This window comes from Cyprinodon tularosa, unplaced genomic scaffold (genome assembly GCF_016077235.1).
Source record: "Cyprinodon tularosa strain WSP-4 unplaced genomic scaffold, ASM1607723v1 ctg47, whole genome shotgun sequence".
In the NCBI taxonomy this organism is placed as follows: Eukaryota; Metazoa; Chordata; class Actinopteri; order Cyprinodontiformes; family Cyprinodontidae; genus Cyprinodon; species Cyprinodon tularosa.
In genome coordinates, this window is record NW_024039196.1 from 57,486 (window position 1) to 74,683 (window position 17,198).

At 36.3% G+C, this 17,198-nt stretch overlaps 1 protein-coding gene across 3 annotated transcripts; it reads left to right on the forward strand.

Moving 5' to 3' along the window:
* Nucleotides 1-128: 128 nt before the first annotated feature.
* LOC119794151 (outer dense fiber protein 2-like) lies at nt 129-9,091 on the forward strand. 3 transcript variants are annotated; one of them, XM_038301530.1, is made up of 17 exons: nt 129-409; nt 759-919; nt 1,022-1,145; nt 1,236-1,367; nt 1,446-1,520; nt 1,619-1,690; nt 2,593-2,709; nt 2,803-2,988; nt 3,280-3,389; nt 3,501-3,636; nt 5,002-5,112; nt 7,045-7,149; nt 7,398-7,556; nt 7,864-7,964; nt 8,202-8,364; nt 8,508-8,633; nt 8,721-9,091. In XM_038301530.1, exons 2-17 carry the CDS (start codon nt 774-776, stop codon nt 8,892-8,894), a joined length of 2,037 nt encoding a protein of 678 aa, XP_038157458.1. In that variant the 5' UTR covers nt 129-409; nt 759-773; the 3' UTR covers nt 8,895-9,091. The 3 variants fall into 3 exon arrangements, with proteins under 3 accessions (XP_038157458.1, XP_038157459.1, XP_038157460.1); XM_038301531.1 differs by having other exon boundaries at nt 129-394; XM_038301532.1 differs by lacking the exon at nt 7,398-7,556 and having other exon boundaries at nt 131-409.
* The last annotated feature ends 8,107 nt before the right edge of the window (nt 9,092-17,198 follow it).

Here is a 17,198-nt window from a genome sequence, read left to right on the forward strand (position 1 = left end):
CTTTTACCTCTCACGTTAATTGGCTGTTCAGGACTATACTTAAATTTAGTCCCGCCCCTTTCCCTGTCTAAAGCTCCAATAAGGTTCCGGTAAATGTTTTGCGTCTTACGTTGCATGAAAGCCAGCCAATCAGCCTTGGGTATGGCGAAGAAGCGTTTTGTAGTAAGAGGCGTCGATAACAACAGAGACAAAACGAAACAAGGAGTAATTTTTAAGCTTTTAAAGCGAAAATTAGTATGGAACCATGTTTAGATTACCTTAGAAGAATACACGTGTTAGTGGTACTGCTAATGTGATTAAGCTAACCAGCGTTTAGTCAGTGCATCGAAAAGTCTAGCAGCTGCTGAACCTCATCTGTTGCTATGTGTTGACCTTAGCGTCTTAGCTGGAACAAGTCACAATATCAAGGGTAAGGTTATTATTATTATTAGCAATGATGAAGTTCGTATAATAGCTGTATATTCTGCTTTAGCACTGACTTAGACAGATTTATTTTGTCAGTTTATATACACAAGTGTAAACAAAAATAAATGTTGTTAAGAACAGCTCTCTAGACAATTCTTTTTTTTTTTCAAGTGCAACCTTGAAAAATAGATACATAAAAACAGTAATAAAAACATATGACTGTATATTTACAGCTCTAACATTTCAGTTTTTTATTATTGTTTTAATAATAAAATATAATAAACATAATAAAATACAACAAAACAGCCCCTTTTACATAACAGGTGGCTATGACTGGTGTTGTATTGTTTTAGTTTTTAATTTCAGGTATGTCTCCGGAGGGAAAAACCCAAAGTCCCCCTCTTGGTTTCAGCCCCACAGGGGAGGATTTTCCTCTGAGTCGTGGTGAACTAGAAAGCAGTGTTGTGCCAAAAGACAAACTGGCACACAGTGTATGGGCAAGAGCTGGGTCTGGGTGAGGCTATGAACAGCATGTACAGAAAAAATATACAAAAAAATGTAAAGAACTGTCAGATTCCTAAAGGTTTTCTCTCTTTTTCACCTCATTTTATTTTAGCCATGAATACGTCAGCAATGGGAAGAGGCCTTTTCTGACAGTCCTAGTTGATGCAGAAGCTGCTGCTAGCGCTGCAGCAATACAGCTTGTAGCTTTCAAAGATGCAATGGAAGATGAATTTGTGGTACGGTTCTTGTACGCTATTTTTTATAGCATCTGCCAAGCATCTGCCATTTTCTTAGAATGAGGTTGTTCGTGACTTGTGTCATTTTAGGGCTCTGGGAGGTCTACTAAAGACAAAAGCCAAATTGTACGACAGAAAGGACTTTTGCTGGAAAAGTTGGAAGAATTTAAACGGCTAAATAAATCAGTACGACAGAAGCTGAAACAACTCCAAGATGCAGAGGTTAATACTTTATTTTTTTTATTATTACAATTTTACAATTTTACAAATTATATTTACGCTACCTTGTTTGCCTTATAGATATATCGAATTGATGCTGACAGAAAGATGGACACCTTACTGAAAAGAATCAGAAAGGCTGAAAGTGAAAATGAGGTAACCCCTTTCTTTGTTTCCTTTAGAAAAAACATATTGTAAATAAGGTGTAAGGATGAAAAAAAAATGATAGAATTGTCTTTATTTTGTCCCATAAGCATTTAAAAAAAGATCTAAATGAGACCGAGCTGAGGATTGAGAAAATGATGGATATGAGGAAGGAAGAGCAGGTAAGCACAACTCTTGGTATCATACAAATTCTTCAGAGAAAGCTTGGGCCAGTTGCAGGTTTCAAGTTATACCAAGGGTTTAAAACTTCATGGTTTCAAAACCTTTAAAACTTTTAGTGGCACTGTCACTTAGACAGTGAGGAGAAGAGAAAACAGATTTTTCTCAGCACTGCTCCCCCAATCTGTTTACTGATGCGCAATGTTGGTCAACATGCTTATGGAATACTACTGCACTTTTCTTTTGTTTTAAATAAAAAAAAAAAAAAAAGCTTTCCATACATTTTGGTTGAAAAACATATCAAGGTAATGTTGTTTTTAAAACTTTGATTTGTGCAAAATGAGCTGCATTTTCTGCACAAGAATCAACTGAAGGTTGTCTACCCAAGCAGATAACTGGGAATGATCAACTTTTAATATTGGATGTTACTATGTAAACGACAAAATGGCCAAAAATTCACTAGAAGGACAGTCATGTTTGTGTGTCTCTATAAGCAGGTTTTATGTGGCAGCTTTAGTCCATGTATCTAAATTAATTCTGTAAATGGTGTAATGATCAAATCGAAATAATTGGTGCTTATGTTTTAGATCACAAGTTAAAACAATATTATACATTTTGTAGCTGTTTTTGTAAATGTGTATATATATATATATATATAGATAGATAGATAGATAGATAGATAGATAGATAGATAGATAGATAGATAGATAGATAGATAGATAGATAGATAGATAGATAGATAGATAGATAGATAGATAGATATACATATATGTAGATTAGAATTTTGGTATATATATTATTTATAACATAAAAAAACAAAAACCTCATCCAGGCCCTTGTCTAGTTTAATACGTATTGGATAATTCAATATAACAGAACTGTCTTTTGGGGGTTTTTTTATCAGGCGAACGTTAAAAGTGTGGTTCACATTACCAAGTCTGCTGAAACGACCCGCGCTCACCTGCAGGGACAACTGCGCAACAAGGAAGTGGAGAACAATCGCCTGACTGTCCAGTTACGGGTAAACATCTTTTGCTTTATTAACATGAGGCTGTAGAGAAAAAAAAAAGGTTTTAAGATATTACGAAACATTTTTGTTCCTCTGTGTTTATAGTCCCTGGAGAGGACGGTAATAGAGCAGAAGCTGGAGATCGAGCAGCTGAAGGTATCCTTTGCCTCCCTGACTAAAAAGGCAGCACAGGATAAAGAATGTCTGAAGAAAGCAACTCGAGCCCAAAAACTGAGAGCAGAGAGATTTGAAATTGCTATAGAAAAATGCTACGCCCAGCTTAAGGAAAAGGTGTGACATGAAAACAAATTACAGTGGTTCCCAACCCTGGTCCTCAGGGACCCCTGCCCTGCATGTTTTAAATATGTCTCTGTTCCATCATACCTGATTCAAATGAGGACTCCTCCTTTGCAATCAAGTCTCGCAGCATCCTTTTAATCATCCATTCTTTTCTGGTGTTATGCAACAAGGAGGCACCTAAAAAATGCAGGAAAGGGATCCCTGATGAACAGGGCTGGGAACCACTGTATTAGGAGCTTTAGTGTAAGTGAAAAAACTTACGGTTGATGTTTTCACTCTCAGGATGCTGAACTAGCTAAAGCCCGCTCAGAAAAAGATTCCAGGAGACAGCAGAAGGAGCAGATGACTGATGAGAAAGAAAAACTTGTTGCTCACATTAACCTTCTGAAAAGGTTTGTGCTGCACTCAATATTTCATGCCTGTAGGCTTTTACAAGCACATAAGACAGCTATACTACAGTATACTGATAAATTATTCTATTTTTTTTTTGTTCTCCAATGAAGTCAATTTGCAGATTTGAAGCTGAGGTTGCAGAAACAGAAAGACGAGCTAAGTGCAGCTAATGAAAGAATGGCAGAAAGGCTTGAAAAACTGATTGCTGAAAATGGAGACCTTACCATCAGCAATGCAACACTCAAGGTAGAAAGAGTCACTTTTTTACTTATTTTTTAAAGTCTAAAGGAAATTTTCTATTAATTTATGGGTTATTACATATGGATGCAACACAACGAATAAGAATGACATTTAAAAAGACGAGGCAGAAAAAGGTGCACACACAGGGTTAACCACAGCCAGATGAGGATGGAGAGCAGTTCAGCAGGTGCTGACAGTGTTTAAGGACTCACCATACACAAACATAGCTGCACCAGGGAGCTGCAGCTGACAGATCCCTGTTAGTTTTTACTATAGAAAATGTGTTTACAGCTTTGGCACTCAGTAGTAGCTCATTTTGCATGCATTATAGCAACAGTGCTGCATGACATGGAGGAGCAGGCTGTGGGGCTGCTGAGATGTTAAAGGAGTCCAGGTTGTTTTAATACCAGGCCTCATCCAGTCTGCATCATCTGATCTACTATCTCTGACCTTCATCTTTACAAGATACAGTTGACCCTGTGGTTTGATTTTGTTGATAGAAACACTAAAATCACTTTCATCTTAAAAGTGTTTTTTGCCTCACTGGGCGACTCTGCAGCCCCGATTTTTTTAGTCTTTTTCAAGCATTTTCTGATGTTTTCTCTGGTTCAGGAGACCTAACACAATGGATATAACAGTCGTAGCCCATTTCCTGGATACAGCTGGTTTCGGTCACTCCTTATGCACTTGACTCCACCTAAAGCCCGCACCATGTTAATCCTGCAAATTTTTTAAAATGAGCCTTTTTCTTATCTCTCCATGTTTTATGTAGCGGTGTCCCGGTGCATCTTTTTTATTTCCGTTACGGAAGCGATATTGCAGCTTCGAGAATTGGCCGATACTGATATTGACACAATATGATATTAGCATGAATCATACCAGCTTTTATTACTTATTTTATACTGCAGCATGTTAGAAAATGATTGATCAAGGAATATCGCTAAATAAAATCAAATGTTAGTTTTTTTTATCTAATATCAGATTGGGACATCCCTCATTTTTATGCCCGATGCTTTTCAATGACTAATTTCTGCACAACTGTCTGCACTAAAGTCCATTATATTTCCCATAATTATGTAGACCTTTTTTGGGATCATGAAATAAAAAATAAAAAAAATGAAATAAATTTTTTTTTGTAAATTTCTTTTAATCCTTTCTTTTTGTAATATTCGGTTTTATATTAAATTGGGACTTTAAAAGCTGTAAGTCAATCATATTTATCACTGAGTGTAATCAATGTGCACAATTTTCTCCTCTTGTTTTGAATTTCATTAAAAGTTTCATTTTATTTCTCAATATGATTTTATAGCTTTTTTAAGCCCATGCATTAGTTCTGCTCCCGAACTGATATTTATTTATGCATGATTGCAGGCGTCTGTAGCTCGGTTGGAGGAGCAGCTTGCTGATTGTGAGTCGGCGCTCATTGAGGAGAAAACTACTTCTCTAGAGAGGAAACGTGAAGCAGAACAATGCCAGTATGAGGTCTGTATTCTTTAGTATAACTCCAGTTCTGACGAGACCTGATGATGAGGTTTAAAACTGATTCAAGTATCTTCAATCATAAAACAGGATAAAAGGTGCAAGGTTATCGGTATCACACCAAAAATCTATTTGAATAAGTCTTTTGGTTTATTTGTTAGTTTATTAATGTTCAATAACCTGATCCCTGCAGTGCATTGAAATTTATCAATCTACCTCCACTATTTGCTTTTCACACTGTCTTTGAATTTCTCTTTAAAGCGTCAGTGTGTAGGATTTACTCTCATCTAGTGGTATATTAAATGAATTACAAACAACTCTGGTGGGTTGTTGTTATGTGTACTAACTACTACAGAAGTTTGAAGTTTACCATAAAGGTGACAATGTCATCATCCTGCAATAGTTCAACTACTCTGTTACGCAATAAGGTACAGAGAATTACAATATTCAGTTTTTTGCTTGTTTTTTTTTTTTATTGATCTAAAGTAATTACCACTCTGTCCTCTGAGGTTTTGATACCAAGCTAATGCCAGTTGCTTTGGTCACCTGCTGGTATGACGTCTGTGAAGAATAACAGCAGGTGATGGATGTAGAAACAGAGCTCGTTCACTGTACGCTAACAAATAAACTGTCTCTGCACTGAATTAACAAACCTGCAACACTCTGTCTGTTCTCTGAAGCTCCACTCCCTCTTAGTTATCTCTCTTGCAACATACAGTATTTGGTGACCCAACGGGGCACTATGTGTTTCACCACAGATTTCTGTAGGTTTAGGTATTAGTTTTGTGACCTTAGGTTATGATTCTGTTTTTCTTTTTAGAGTATCTGCAACAGCATGCACCAATAAATGATGGATCACAGATTATGTTGTAACACCTGTTCAAAGCCACGTCGACAGACTCCTCTCTTTTAGTAATCACTTTTTTCCTTTGCTTTGTTACTTTCTCTCTCACTGGAAAAAAAAAGTATGGAATATCATCCATTTCAACTGAAAACAGCAAGTAGAATGATCTCTAGTCATATTTGCTTCCTTCACCGACAACACATCTTCATATACAGATATAACTTGCAGTGCTAACACGTACCGGTATGTCCCGTTTCAGCTACCATAATCAAAGATGGTGATGCAAAATGGCATCTTTCACCAGGTTCACTGCCACCCATGTGTTTATTTAGAAAAATACATAAATCAAAGGTCCCATATTATGCAAATTTCACATTATAAACATTTTGTAACAGCCATTTGTGTCTGGTTGTCATGACTACAGGTTGTGGGGGCGTAGCCTTTGGGAGGGCAGAGTGTAAAAAGCCAAATCAGCTCATCCAGAGGAAGGCTGAATAAGGAGATTTTTTGGTACATGCTGTCCGCCTAATCTGAGAATCATTTTCCTGCACAAATGACAAAAACAGCCTCTTAGGGTCTCATTTTTAATATTTTTTAATTTCAAATATAGTATAATATTGGACCTTTAAGCAATGGGAAGTTTCATTTTTTTAATGTGATCATTATTATGTTTAAATGGGGATTCTGTTTCTGCGGAGGACTCTAACAATCTTGGCTTGAGTTCTGGAAGAACAGAGCGCTGCAAGGGTCTGCATACTAGAGGCACTAACGTGGTTTTTCCAAACAGTATCGGGGCTTAGAGAACATCCACTACTCCTTTGCACTGTAGGAAATGTTATTATTGATTACAGCTAATTAAAGGATCCAATTCATATCCTTGAATTTTTTTTTACTAAAAATGGGGAAATCACAGCCTAATCAGCAAACAGCTTTCAGTTGTTGTTGTTTTGTGTGTGAAATCAAAACTGCTAATAAAATCCAACTAAATTAATGTGGGTTTTTTTTACTTAAATAACCACAATGTCATACAAGCAGATAAAAAAAGGAATGAAGCTATCATGTTAAAGACTAACCAGTTTCTCTTTTTATAGGTAGCAGAACTTAGAGCTGAGATTGAAACCATTCGAATGAAACATTCTGATCTTTTGAGGGAAACTGAAAAGAGAAGAGGGGGAAAAGGAACCGAAGTTCAGATGGTAAATGCATCTCCATCTTTTATTCCCCTAATATCTTCATCTCCACACCTCTTTCCTTGTGGCTGATAAATTACCCGTCAACAAGACGTGTAAAAAAAAAAAAAAAAACTTTAATTATGCATTTTGACAACTTAACTTGGCATAACCCTGTTCAGTCTGAGTCGCAATAACTGAGAGCTTTGAAGCTTAAAGCCTTTTTTATTCTGTGCCTTCTTTATTTCCTGCACTGCACCCGTTCTGGAGCCCAGGTGAGGCAGGAGCTGCAGGGGCATGTAGAGGAGCTGAAGGTTTACCCTCAGTTACTGAGTGAAGCTGAGCAGAGTCTCTTTCAATGTCAGGAGAACCTGCAGAGCTTGGAGAGAAAGTGCTCAGAAAAGTCAGAGTCGGTTAAGCATCTGCAGTTGAAGGTGTGCAATGCTAACTGTTCTCATCAGCACATGCATGTAAAACCCATTTCCCCACATTAGACCACTAGGTGGCAGTACGCCCTCTATATCTCCTGGTGTTTTACCTCCAGATCTTGTGGGTTACTGTGGTTGCAGTGAAGAAATGTGCTTTGTTGAAGCATATATACTGATTCACACCTCTGTATATGTTTGTCTGTATTTTTGTGCTGTGAGTTGTTACACACTTACATTGTGTTTTGCATCATAATAAATAATTAATTTTCAATGGATTCCTCTGCATCTAAGAAATTATTATTCGGATGTGCAGATGGAGAGTCAAGCTAAACAGCTGAGTTCATCTGTGGAGATGAGAGAGTCGGTTCGTGAAGCCAATCTGAAAGTGCAAGAAAAAGTCAATTCGCTCCAAAGGTAAGGCTCACAGAAAACCACCCTCTGCTGTTCTGCTCAGACGGTTAGAATGGAGTATCATTAAATCAAAAACCTGAGCTACCTCCCCAGCATAAAGTCAGGCTCTACCGAACTCTGTTAATGATCCAGTTATTTGTTTCAGGTGTGTCGAAGCAGAGACGCATCAAAAAGTTGTAGGAAACCTTCACTTTGTTAGTTTAGTTAGTGTTATGGGATATCAATCATTTCTGTTTTTAGAAAAATGGACCTGCTGCAGCAGGAGAACCTGGAGTTGGTCCGGAAGCTGGCATCTCAGGAAGAGGCTCTTAACTACAGCAACCGGCAGCTGGATCAGCGCTCCTCAGAGTGTCAGGCTTTAAACTGGCAGCTGGAAGCAGCTTTGTCAGATGTCAGAGAGCAGGTGAGCCTAAGCTGGCCAACAGCAGCACACTTTGAAGAAACATTTTACATCATAGAATAAATAAAACAAAACAATCCATGCCATATAAATGCTTTATTTGTCTAACATAGAAAAACTAGAACACATTGGATTTTGTTTTTCAGGTGATCAAAGTAAAAAGTCAAGCGTCCTCCAGAGAAGAGACTCTTCAGACTAAAATCCTGGAGCTGCAAGCTGAGAAGAGCAGAATGGATAATGAACTGAGGCTTCTACGTCAAAGCAAGCAAACGGTGAGCATTACTTTACTAAAACATCCTTTTTTTTGCAAATGATAAGATGTGAGAGTAAACTGCTGCTTGTCTGTCATCGACCTGCAGGCAAAAAAGCAGTTTGAGGTACGACTGAAGGACCTGCAGCTCAGTCTGGATCAATCAGAGAGCAACAACAGAAGCATTCAGAACTACGTAGATTTCCTCAAAAATTCTTACAAAACAATGTTTGATGACGGGCTGCAAACATCAGCTTTGGGATCATCTTATTTTTTTAGATGATGAAAGCTTGAATTAGTGAAGTTTTCTAAGTAACTATTTATTTTAAATATGACTCAAGCAAAAAAAATGTCATCTCAGGTCCAAACTCTTGGTGCTACTTTTGTAGATGTGACCGTAAACCAGCTGCAGCAGCAACAATTATCCTCATCTGTGAGCTCTGATAATGTTGCTGATTTTCCTCTTCTTTTTTCAAGGCCTATAGGCCTATAAAGGTGGTATTTGGTTAATTTTTCTGTACAACCCAAGAGTTGATTGATGATTTTTGCTGTCTATACTCTACACATGATGGTGCTCCAGCTAATATGTCAATCATCTTTAAAGCTTGAATACTTTCTGCTTTCCCCATGTGGGATTTTTGAATACCACATTATTCTTTACATTTCTATGTTTGGGTCTCAGCTCATGAGATCCTAGAAACTTCAGTGAACATTAATACTTTTACCTGGAAGCAGGTTCCTGAGTTTACCTTCCATCTTGTCAGAGATCCCCCGCCTCCATGCAATCATTACCAGGTAGTCTTTGCTCTCTGTGGACTCTGCTTTATGATTTTTTATGTTTTCCTCCCTGAGGGTAGATTCCATTTTCTTATTAATTTTAAAGCTAAAAGCCTTTGAAAATTGACACAGACCATGGGTATTGTTTTATTATAAGGGTAGAACCAGTTGGGATTATATGAAATAAATCTTCTAGGTGAAGCTCTGCCTTTTTAAAAGATGATGAAATATCCTAGCTTTCTTACAAATAAAAGAAAAGGCTCATACGTGCAGTAAAGATTTTCCTACTTTTATCATTCATAATGTATTACCGTAGTCATGTCAAATGTTTTCAGTTCTGCAGTTTTGTTTTTCAGGTTACAATTTTGCAAAGAAGTTTACAGTTCATTAAGCACTGTTATTATGTCTGAAACGTATTAAAACATCAACAGTGACGCATTAAGCCTTTACATGGTGATGTTAGGAATTTACTTTTTTGTTTTTAACCCTATAAATCTGCTCCTCTGATGTTTAGACAAAAAAAAAATGTTTTAAAGATATTCTATGAGTGTGGAACCAATAGTGTGTTTTTGTTTGTTTTTTTGTAGTTATTCGTGTTGATGATGCAATGCATATTTTATGTTTCCGTCATTTAAATCTCAGCTGGTATGAGAACAACTAAGCTGTAAATTAAATGTTCAGTTGTGAAGATCATCAAGATCGTTTTGACTTTGGGATATTTCCCCCAAATATCAAATCCAATTGCTGGTAAGTGAAGAATTTTTTGTCTTTTTTTTTTGGAAAAAAACAAAAAAAAAGTGAATTACTGGGTTTTTATTTTGTACTGTTACTGTTGGTTGTGATGCCATACCTTTTTAAATGGTGATTAGTTGTCATGTAGATCTCTTTAAAAGTCTAAATATTTTTTACAGATACATTTTAAATAAGAAGAGCCCGTAAGAATCTGATTGAATCATTAATTACTGTTCAAGTTAATCTTATCCTATTTTGTACATGTTGTACCTCTTGTTTTTGGCACATAAATATGAACAATAATTTAATGTGGGATTGTTCGTTGTTTTTGGCAGTGCTGTATTTAGGAAATGGAAAAAATGTTGGGAGGCGATTCAGTGTTGTCTTCCATTGACAATGATATGCATTTCTTGAACATTTAACCTTATAGATGTTTAGGGTTCATAATTGTTACCACCATGTGAGCCACAGCAGGAAAAACAATCAGGTTTACATTGCAGGTTCAGGAACATCTATGTCTTTATAGATGCAGATTACTCAGATTTTTCTGATGTAGCTTATTTCCTAATGTAAAATTTATTTAAAAACCGGGATTTGCATTCTTCCTAACCTTGGCAAGGATTTAACTTAACACAATACCAGTGGTCTTCAGGGACTTGGCCACTTTTAACACGTTTAAGGTTCATGTGAGGAAGTAGCTCGTTGATCACCCATCCTATCAGCACTAACTCAATGAATTCCTGCATGTTTGATTAATTTTTTTTATTATAACATAATGCAATTGAGTGTTATATTCAATCCAATACAAAACTATTTTATTCTGAATTTCCCAAAAGGGAAATTCATATTGTGTGGATTGTAACTTAAAACTTGTGTTTAGAATGACTGTTAACATCTGGATGGAAAGATAGCTGCTAAGGCTAATTCTTATACTTTTATAGAAATATTAATTAATGTACATTCTCTGCCAAATAAACTGATAAATTCAAATAAAATAAACTGCCATAAATAATTTTAACTGAGCTGTACGAGGAATACATTCATAGGCCACTTCATTAAGTGTGATTGTGTTGTGGCTTGTTGACGCAAACTGAAATGACTGAACAGCAGATCAGCAGAATGAGTTACCAACATGTTGCTTGGTCCCTGCAGTCCTGCTTCCAGCTGCAACATTCAGATGGTCGAATTGTTTTGAGGCTTCAAGCTGTAAGATCTCTCACACCTTTGAAGTGTGGCAGATCACAGTATTTCTGTACTTCATGTATGTGAAGCCAATAAATCTGAAGCAGCTGAACTGTTTGATGTTCGGTCAATGTGAACCAATAATGGATTTTTGCAGGACTGGAACCAAAAAGGTGAGTTTGATCGGTACCAACCTGTGAGCCACAAGTTCCAGCTTCACTTCTAGTTTTTCTTGTTTGGTTGCTTGATTTTTAAGTTTGATCAATTGTAGCAACAACTTATTACCTGTGAGATTAACCTAACTTTCCTGTATTTTTGCAGGCTACAAACAAACACAGTACTTTTGAAGGCAATATGTGCACCATGTAGGACTAACAGTGTTTACAACATCATGTGAGGGCATCTGTAACACGCTGATAAGTTACACTGTTGGCACATGATGTGAGAAAGTCAAATTTACATGACTGTATTAAATAGAACAATGATGCACCTGTACAGCCTGTCAGTTATTAACAATGATTTTTTTCAGTTTTGCAAAACATGTGGTTTGTTGGATGTTACAATAAACCAACATCATCCTCCAAAGAGGAATTCTGTTATGTAATTACGGTAAATTGATGCTGCGGATTATTTTAGACAAAAATTTGCTTTTCGAGATGTAGAATACACTATAACTTTAGATTTAAAGAAGATTTTAAGGGGACTTCCTTGCATAAACATACACTGCAAAAAATTGAAATCTAAGTAAAAAAGAAATGTTCTTGAACTAAGTGCATTTGGTCTTGAGTTAAGCAGATAAGTTAGACACTTTTCCAATGGAATAAAACAATTTACATTAAAATAAGAAAAAAAAACAATGATGTTGTCTTATTACAAGTGCATAATATCTAATTACCTTATTTTAAAAGTAAAACTACTCACTCCATTGGTAGATCATTCACCTACTCAAATTAAAGGTAAATACACTTATTTTAATAATTTTTTACCCTTTTAGATTTTTTGCTGTTTATACAAATCTACATTTGTCTATGATGTATCTTTGCATACTGAGACTTTCAAAATTATCCAAACACCCTAACTCCACATTTTGCCACAAATCTGGCTTTATTTAAAATAATGCAAGATTAGGGGATCCAGTATGTCTTAATAAATTTGCGCTTGTGTCTTTCCCACAGCATTATGCTGCCACCACCATGTTTCATTATGCAGATGCTGTGCTCCTGTTGATGTGAGATGAGACTTCTTATGACCTTCTCATTACAGTGACTTTCTTTGAGTCATTCCTCCATCAACGCCACATTTTTTTTACCAGTTGGTTAGTTGGCTCTTGGTTAGTTCCCAGCTTGCCTGTCAGTTTACCTGGATCTACATATGTATCTTGGTGTGGTTGCGGTTGTGCTAAATCCTTCTCATGCTGTTTTGAATTCAAGATTATGGATCAAAGAGTGGTAGACAAAATGTCAAATGTTGACAAAACAGTTTATGATACTGTTTGTTCTCTAATGTTAATGGCACTTTCCATATGATTAAAGTCATTTACACTTTCTAAAATGAGGTAAACAAAATGAGGCTTATCTCAGGACATATTATGGATTTTGCAGGCTGCCAGCATAAATCTCTCTTATTGGAATCTCTGCTATGGCTAGTTGGCATTAATAAGTCAACCAAAGCATCTATTATCTATTATTTACTACTCCCACTCCTGCACGGGGATCCCCCCACCCTGGCGAGGTTACATGGAGGAAGATACCTTTATGGTGTGGAATAAATTACACAAATATTCGTACCTTCATTTTGTTTGGAAACTGCATGGATGATTGTTTTTCCTGATCTGCAGCACATACATTATAAAGTTATCTTTGGGAAATCTGTTGTTATTAACATTGAATTTTCTACCTACAACCATGGGTGAGCCCAAGAGGCTGATGGAACAGTAGCTGCCAGTGGAAACCATAATCTGAACATGAATACTTTATTTGCGATATCAAAACATAATTTTGACACTGCAATATCCAGAAATGTTAATGATTTTCTTATTCCCCACATACAGAGTATCTATATTGTAAAAACACTGTTCAGTACAATATTCTATTTGCTTTATTTTCTTATATGTTTTTTTATACACATTGTATGACTACTTCTACTATAACCTTTTACTTCTGTAACACCACGATTTCCCAATTTTGGGAAAATAAAGGGATTTTCTATTCTATTCAATTTTTTCAATATTTAAAGTTAATTAAAGTCTGTGTATGTAGTAATAGAAAAAAAAACAAGTTTGTTAAAGATTATTCTTACCTACTATGAAATGATGAAAGCGCACATTAAGGACCAAAAAATCAACCCCCAAAGCTATAGCATGAAATTCAAACTAGCCCTGAAATTCCTCAAAAATCAGCATCTTTTTAGATATCAGAAAGCCATTTTGAACCGCAAACTTTGGATCTTAAGATGTTTTAATATAAAACTGAGCAAATACCCATTGCCAACCCTTCTGAACACTGCACCTTCAGCACATGCATGTGTGAGCTCAACATCAGGGCACCACAAGTTCTGACATAAATACTGAAGGGAAGCCGCATACTTTTATGAGCAGCTGAATTTCCCTCTTGGCTGATGGATTATTCTGACTGCTTGAAGACACATGCAGTGGGCCTTTGTGTTATCTAACCATCCCGGTGTTAAAAGTGAAGAGTTGAATTCCAGTCAATCAGCTATCAGGGTGTGGACTGGATTAAAATCGGTGTCAGTGTTTGACTTTCAAATGTAGCCTCCTGGACTGATTGAAGCAGAGGAATTCTGGGTAGTTTTTAAAGGAAGACATGTGGTGCAATAAAGAAGAAAACAAGCCTGAAGCTTTACACCTCTCAAGATCAACATTGCAATGTTTCTTTGAAGCAGCGACACGAAAAGCATCCTGCTGTATCCACATCAAACAACAAAGGAAATCGTGATGGAAAAAATGAGCTTCCTTTTATTGGAAACTGAGAACAAAAGGCTGGGGGTAGCAGACTTTTACCGTTTTGCTAACTAAAAAGGGTACAAAAGGCCATTTTGAGTCAGTGCCAACACATAAAGAGCAAACTGTTAACTATTATGGTTTACAATGGAAACTTCTCACCAAAGATGTGATCATACGAATTTTCAGAACCACATTAGCTGAGAGGAACATTGGATTTCAGATTGGCATTGAATGACATGAAAAGATTTTAGCTCCTTAAATAGAGGCAGGAGTAGGTGGGTCAGATGAGCAGTAATTAGAAACCGGGCAGAGTAAGACTGGTGTATAGAGTGAGTAATTAAACCATTCATCAGCTCCAAGATCATGACACATACAGAGACCTGGTTGAAGTAGCTTCAAATAATATAAATCTCTATAATCCCTTCCAATGCCTTATTTTAAATCACCTAGAATAAACAAAAGGGGGTTTCTTTTTAGTTAATCTGGTAATAAAGTATATATATAGGATACAATACATGTTCTGTCTTGTTCAAAGCACCAAATACTCTGAAGGACATGGCATCTAGCAGGAAGAAATGTTATATAATGTACTGAGGAGAAAATTTCCTCTGTATTGAGAGGTACTCAAAGATCATCTTTAGCTTATTTAGGAATAGGTTTAATAACACTGTTATTGAAACAAATAAATTAAACAACTAATGCATAAAGCCCACTCAGACTACATAAAGTCCTGAACACCTTATTTGGAATTTCAAAATATATTAGGTTGATAACAATTTATACACATACCACATTAAAGGTATTTCATTACCAAAAATAAAAGATATTTTATTTTTACAGCACTTCAACAATGTCTTCGTAAAATCTACCAGAAATGTTCAGATAAATATTATTCTCAAAAATTTGTAATAAGTAGGAAATGACAGAAGATCTAGAAAACTTGTAATTTCAATAGCACTTCTTAAGAGTGTTGGACTTAAATGGACATGTTTCACAATATTTTAGCACATTTTGGTCAAGCCTTTAATCTTACAAAAAATAACTATAATGCCATTGTTTAGAAACTCGAGCTCTATAATTGCACCTAAAATGTTAGATAACTCCTGGAGAAAGATATTACAGTATAGTAGGGTAAAGGTGGGAGAGATAATAATACTGATATAAAAAAATTAAGAATGACATCAAAGAGAATAAAAATCTGGTTAATAACTAATAGAAATATCTCTTTTCTGATTTTTCCTCTGTACAACCTGCAGTCTCTACATGCAGTTTGTGTAAAACAAGTTCATTGTCCTTGGTCCCAAGAGGTTTGGCACAAACAACTGGAAATGCAATGATGGCAAATGTTGACCATCATCTTTTCCGTAAAATGCGTTTTCTCAAGAACACAATTCAAAATGAGTGGCCTTTCAACACTTGACATTTAAAGATGGTGTGTTTTTATCACACCTTGGATTCAGAATTGTTGGGTTGTGAAAGCAGTTCTTTGACATTAAATCCATTTCACAGGTCAACCAAAGTCCACTGACAGTTTCACTCTCAGTTTGGCTTTCTGCTTTGGGGTTGCTGTTTTGATAGGCATTGCAGAGCGTGATAAAACAAGTTTGGCTCAGATGTCCTCTGAAAGCCCTCAATTTGTGAAATATTTGGATTAAACTGGAAGACAAATCTAAACCTAATGTATTGGGCTTCTTTTCCTTTGAATTCTTAGTAATAAAACTGAAGGTATGAAAAATTACAAATATTATTCTGATAAAATTCTATATCAAAGCAAATTCATGTTAGAGTGTCAGTTTCAAATACACAATACTGTGGAAACATCTCAAAATGCTTGCAGCTGTAATTACAGTAAAGGGTGTTGGATTTCATGGGTCTCCTGGCATTCTTTTATTTATTTTTCACTTTACAATTTTATCTCACCTAGCATTTTGTTATGTCTCGGAGTAAGTGTGAAATAGCGAAAGGTTTGTCAGCACTTTTGTGAGTCAAAATTGGTACTAAAATCCAGGCAGACACACTGTCTACTTTTAAGGGTAGGTTTAAAACTTTCCTTTTTGATAAATCTTATAGTTAGAGTGGCACAGGTTATCCTGAGCTATCTCTATAGTTGTGCTGCTATAGGCTTAGACTTCTGGAGGACATAGGGACCCCCATTTCATCATTTTGCTTCATTCTATCTCTATTCTTTCACTCTGCAGAATATGTTAGTTCAATCTCTACGGTTATGCTCTCTCTGCTTTTTCTCATAGTAGCTTCAATTGGTAATTTCCTGTTTGGCTGTGACACCACCCTAGAGAGAAATATCATCTGTGCTGCTGCCATCAACAACTTTGTTTGTAGATGTTGGAGATCGGCCTGTTTTCCAGTGTAGTCCTGTTTCTCTGAATGTGACTGGCTGGATGTGCTCTCTTCATCCTCTGACGTAGGAGTCGGCTCGGAGCTTGTCTGCTTGGCTATGTGTTTCCTACACTTGCTTTTTGTATCTCTGCTTCTTTTTTATGTCTTCTTCTTTCTGCTTGAACCCCAGTCGGCCTCATCAGATGGCCGCTCACACTGAGCCTGGTTCTGCTGGAGGTTTCTTTCTGTTAAAAGGGAGTTTTTCCTCTCCACTGTTGCTACAATAATGCTTAGTGTGATTGTATCCGAGTCAATGAGTTGATGCAATCAACTGGTTTGTCTTAGATAGAAAACTTTGAATCAATTTGACTGTATGATCTGGTTAACTGTGAAGGGACTTGAAATGACATGTGTTGTGAATTGGCGCTATATAAAAAAACAGAATTGAACTGAGTTGTATTTATTAATCCATTCTTAGATGCACATCACTGGAAAAATCTTCCACATGAACTCCTCTCTTTACACTGAATTAGATATATTAATTTATTTTAGATATTTATACCAGGATGAAATTGCTGTTTTGAAAAGAGTCCAACA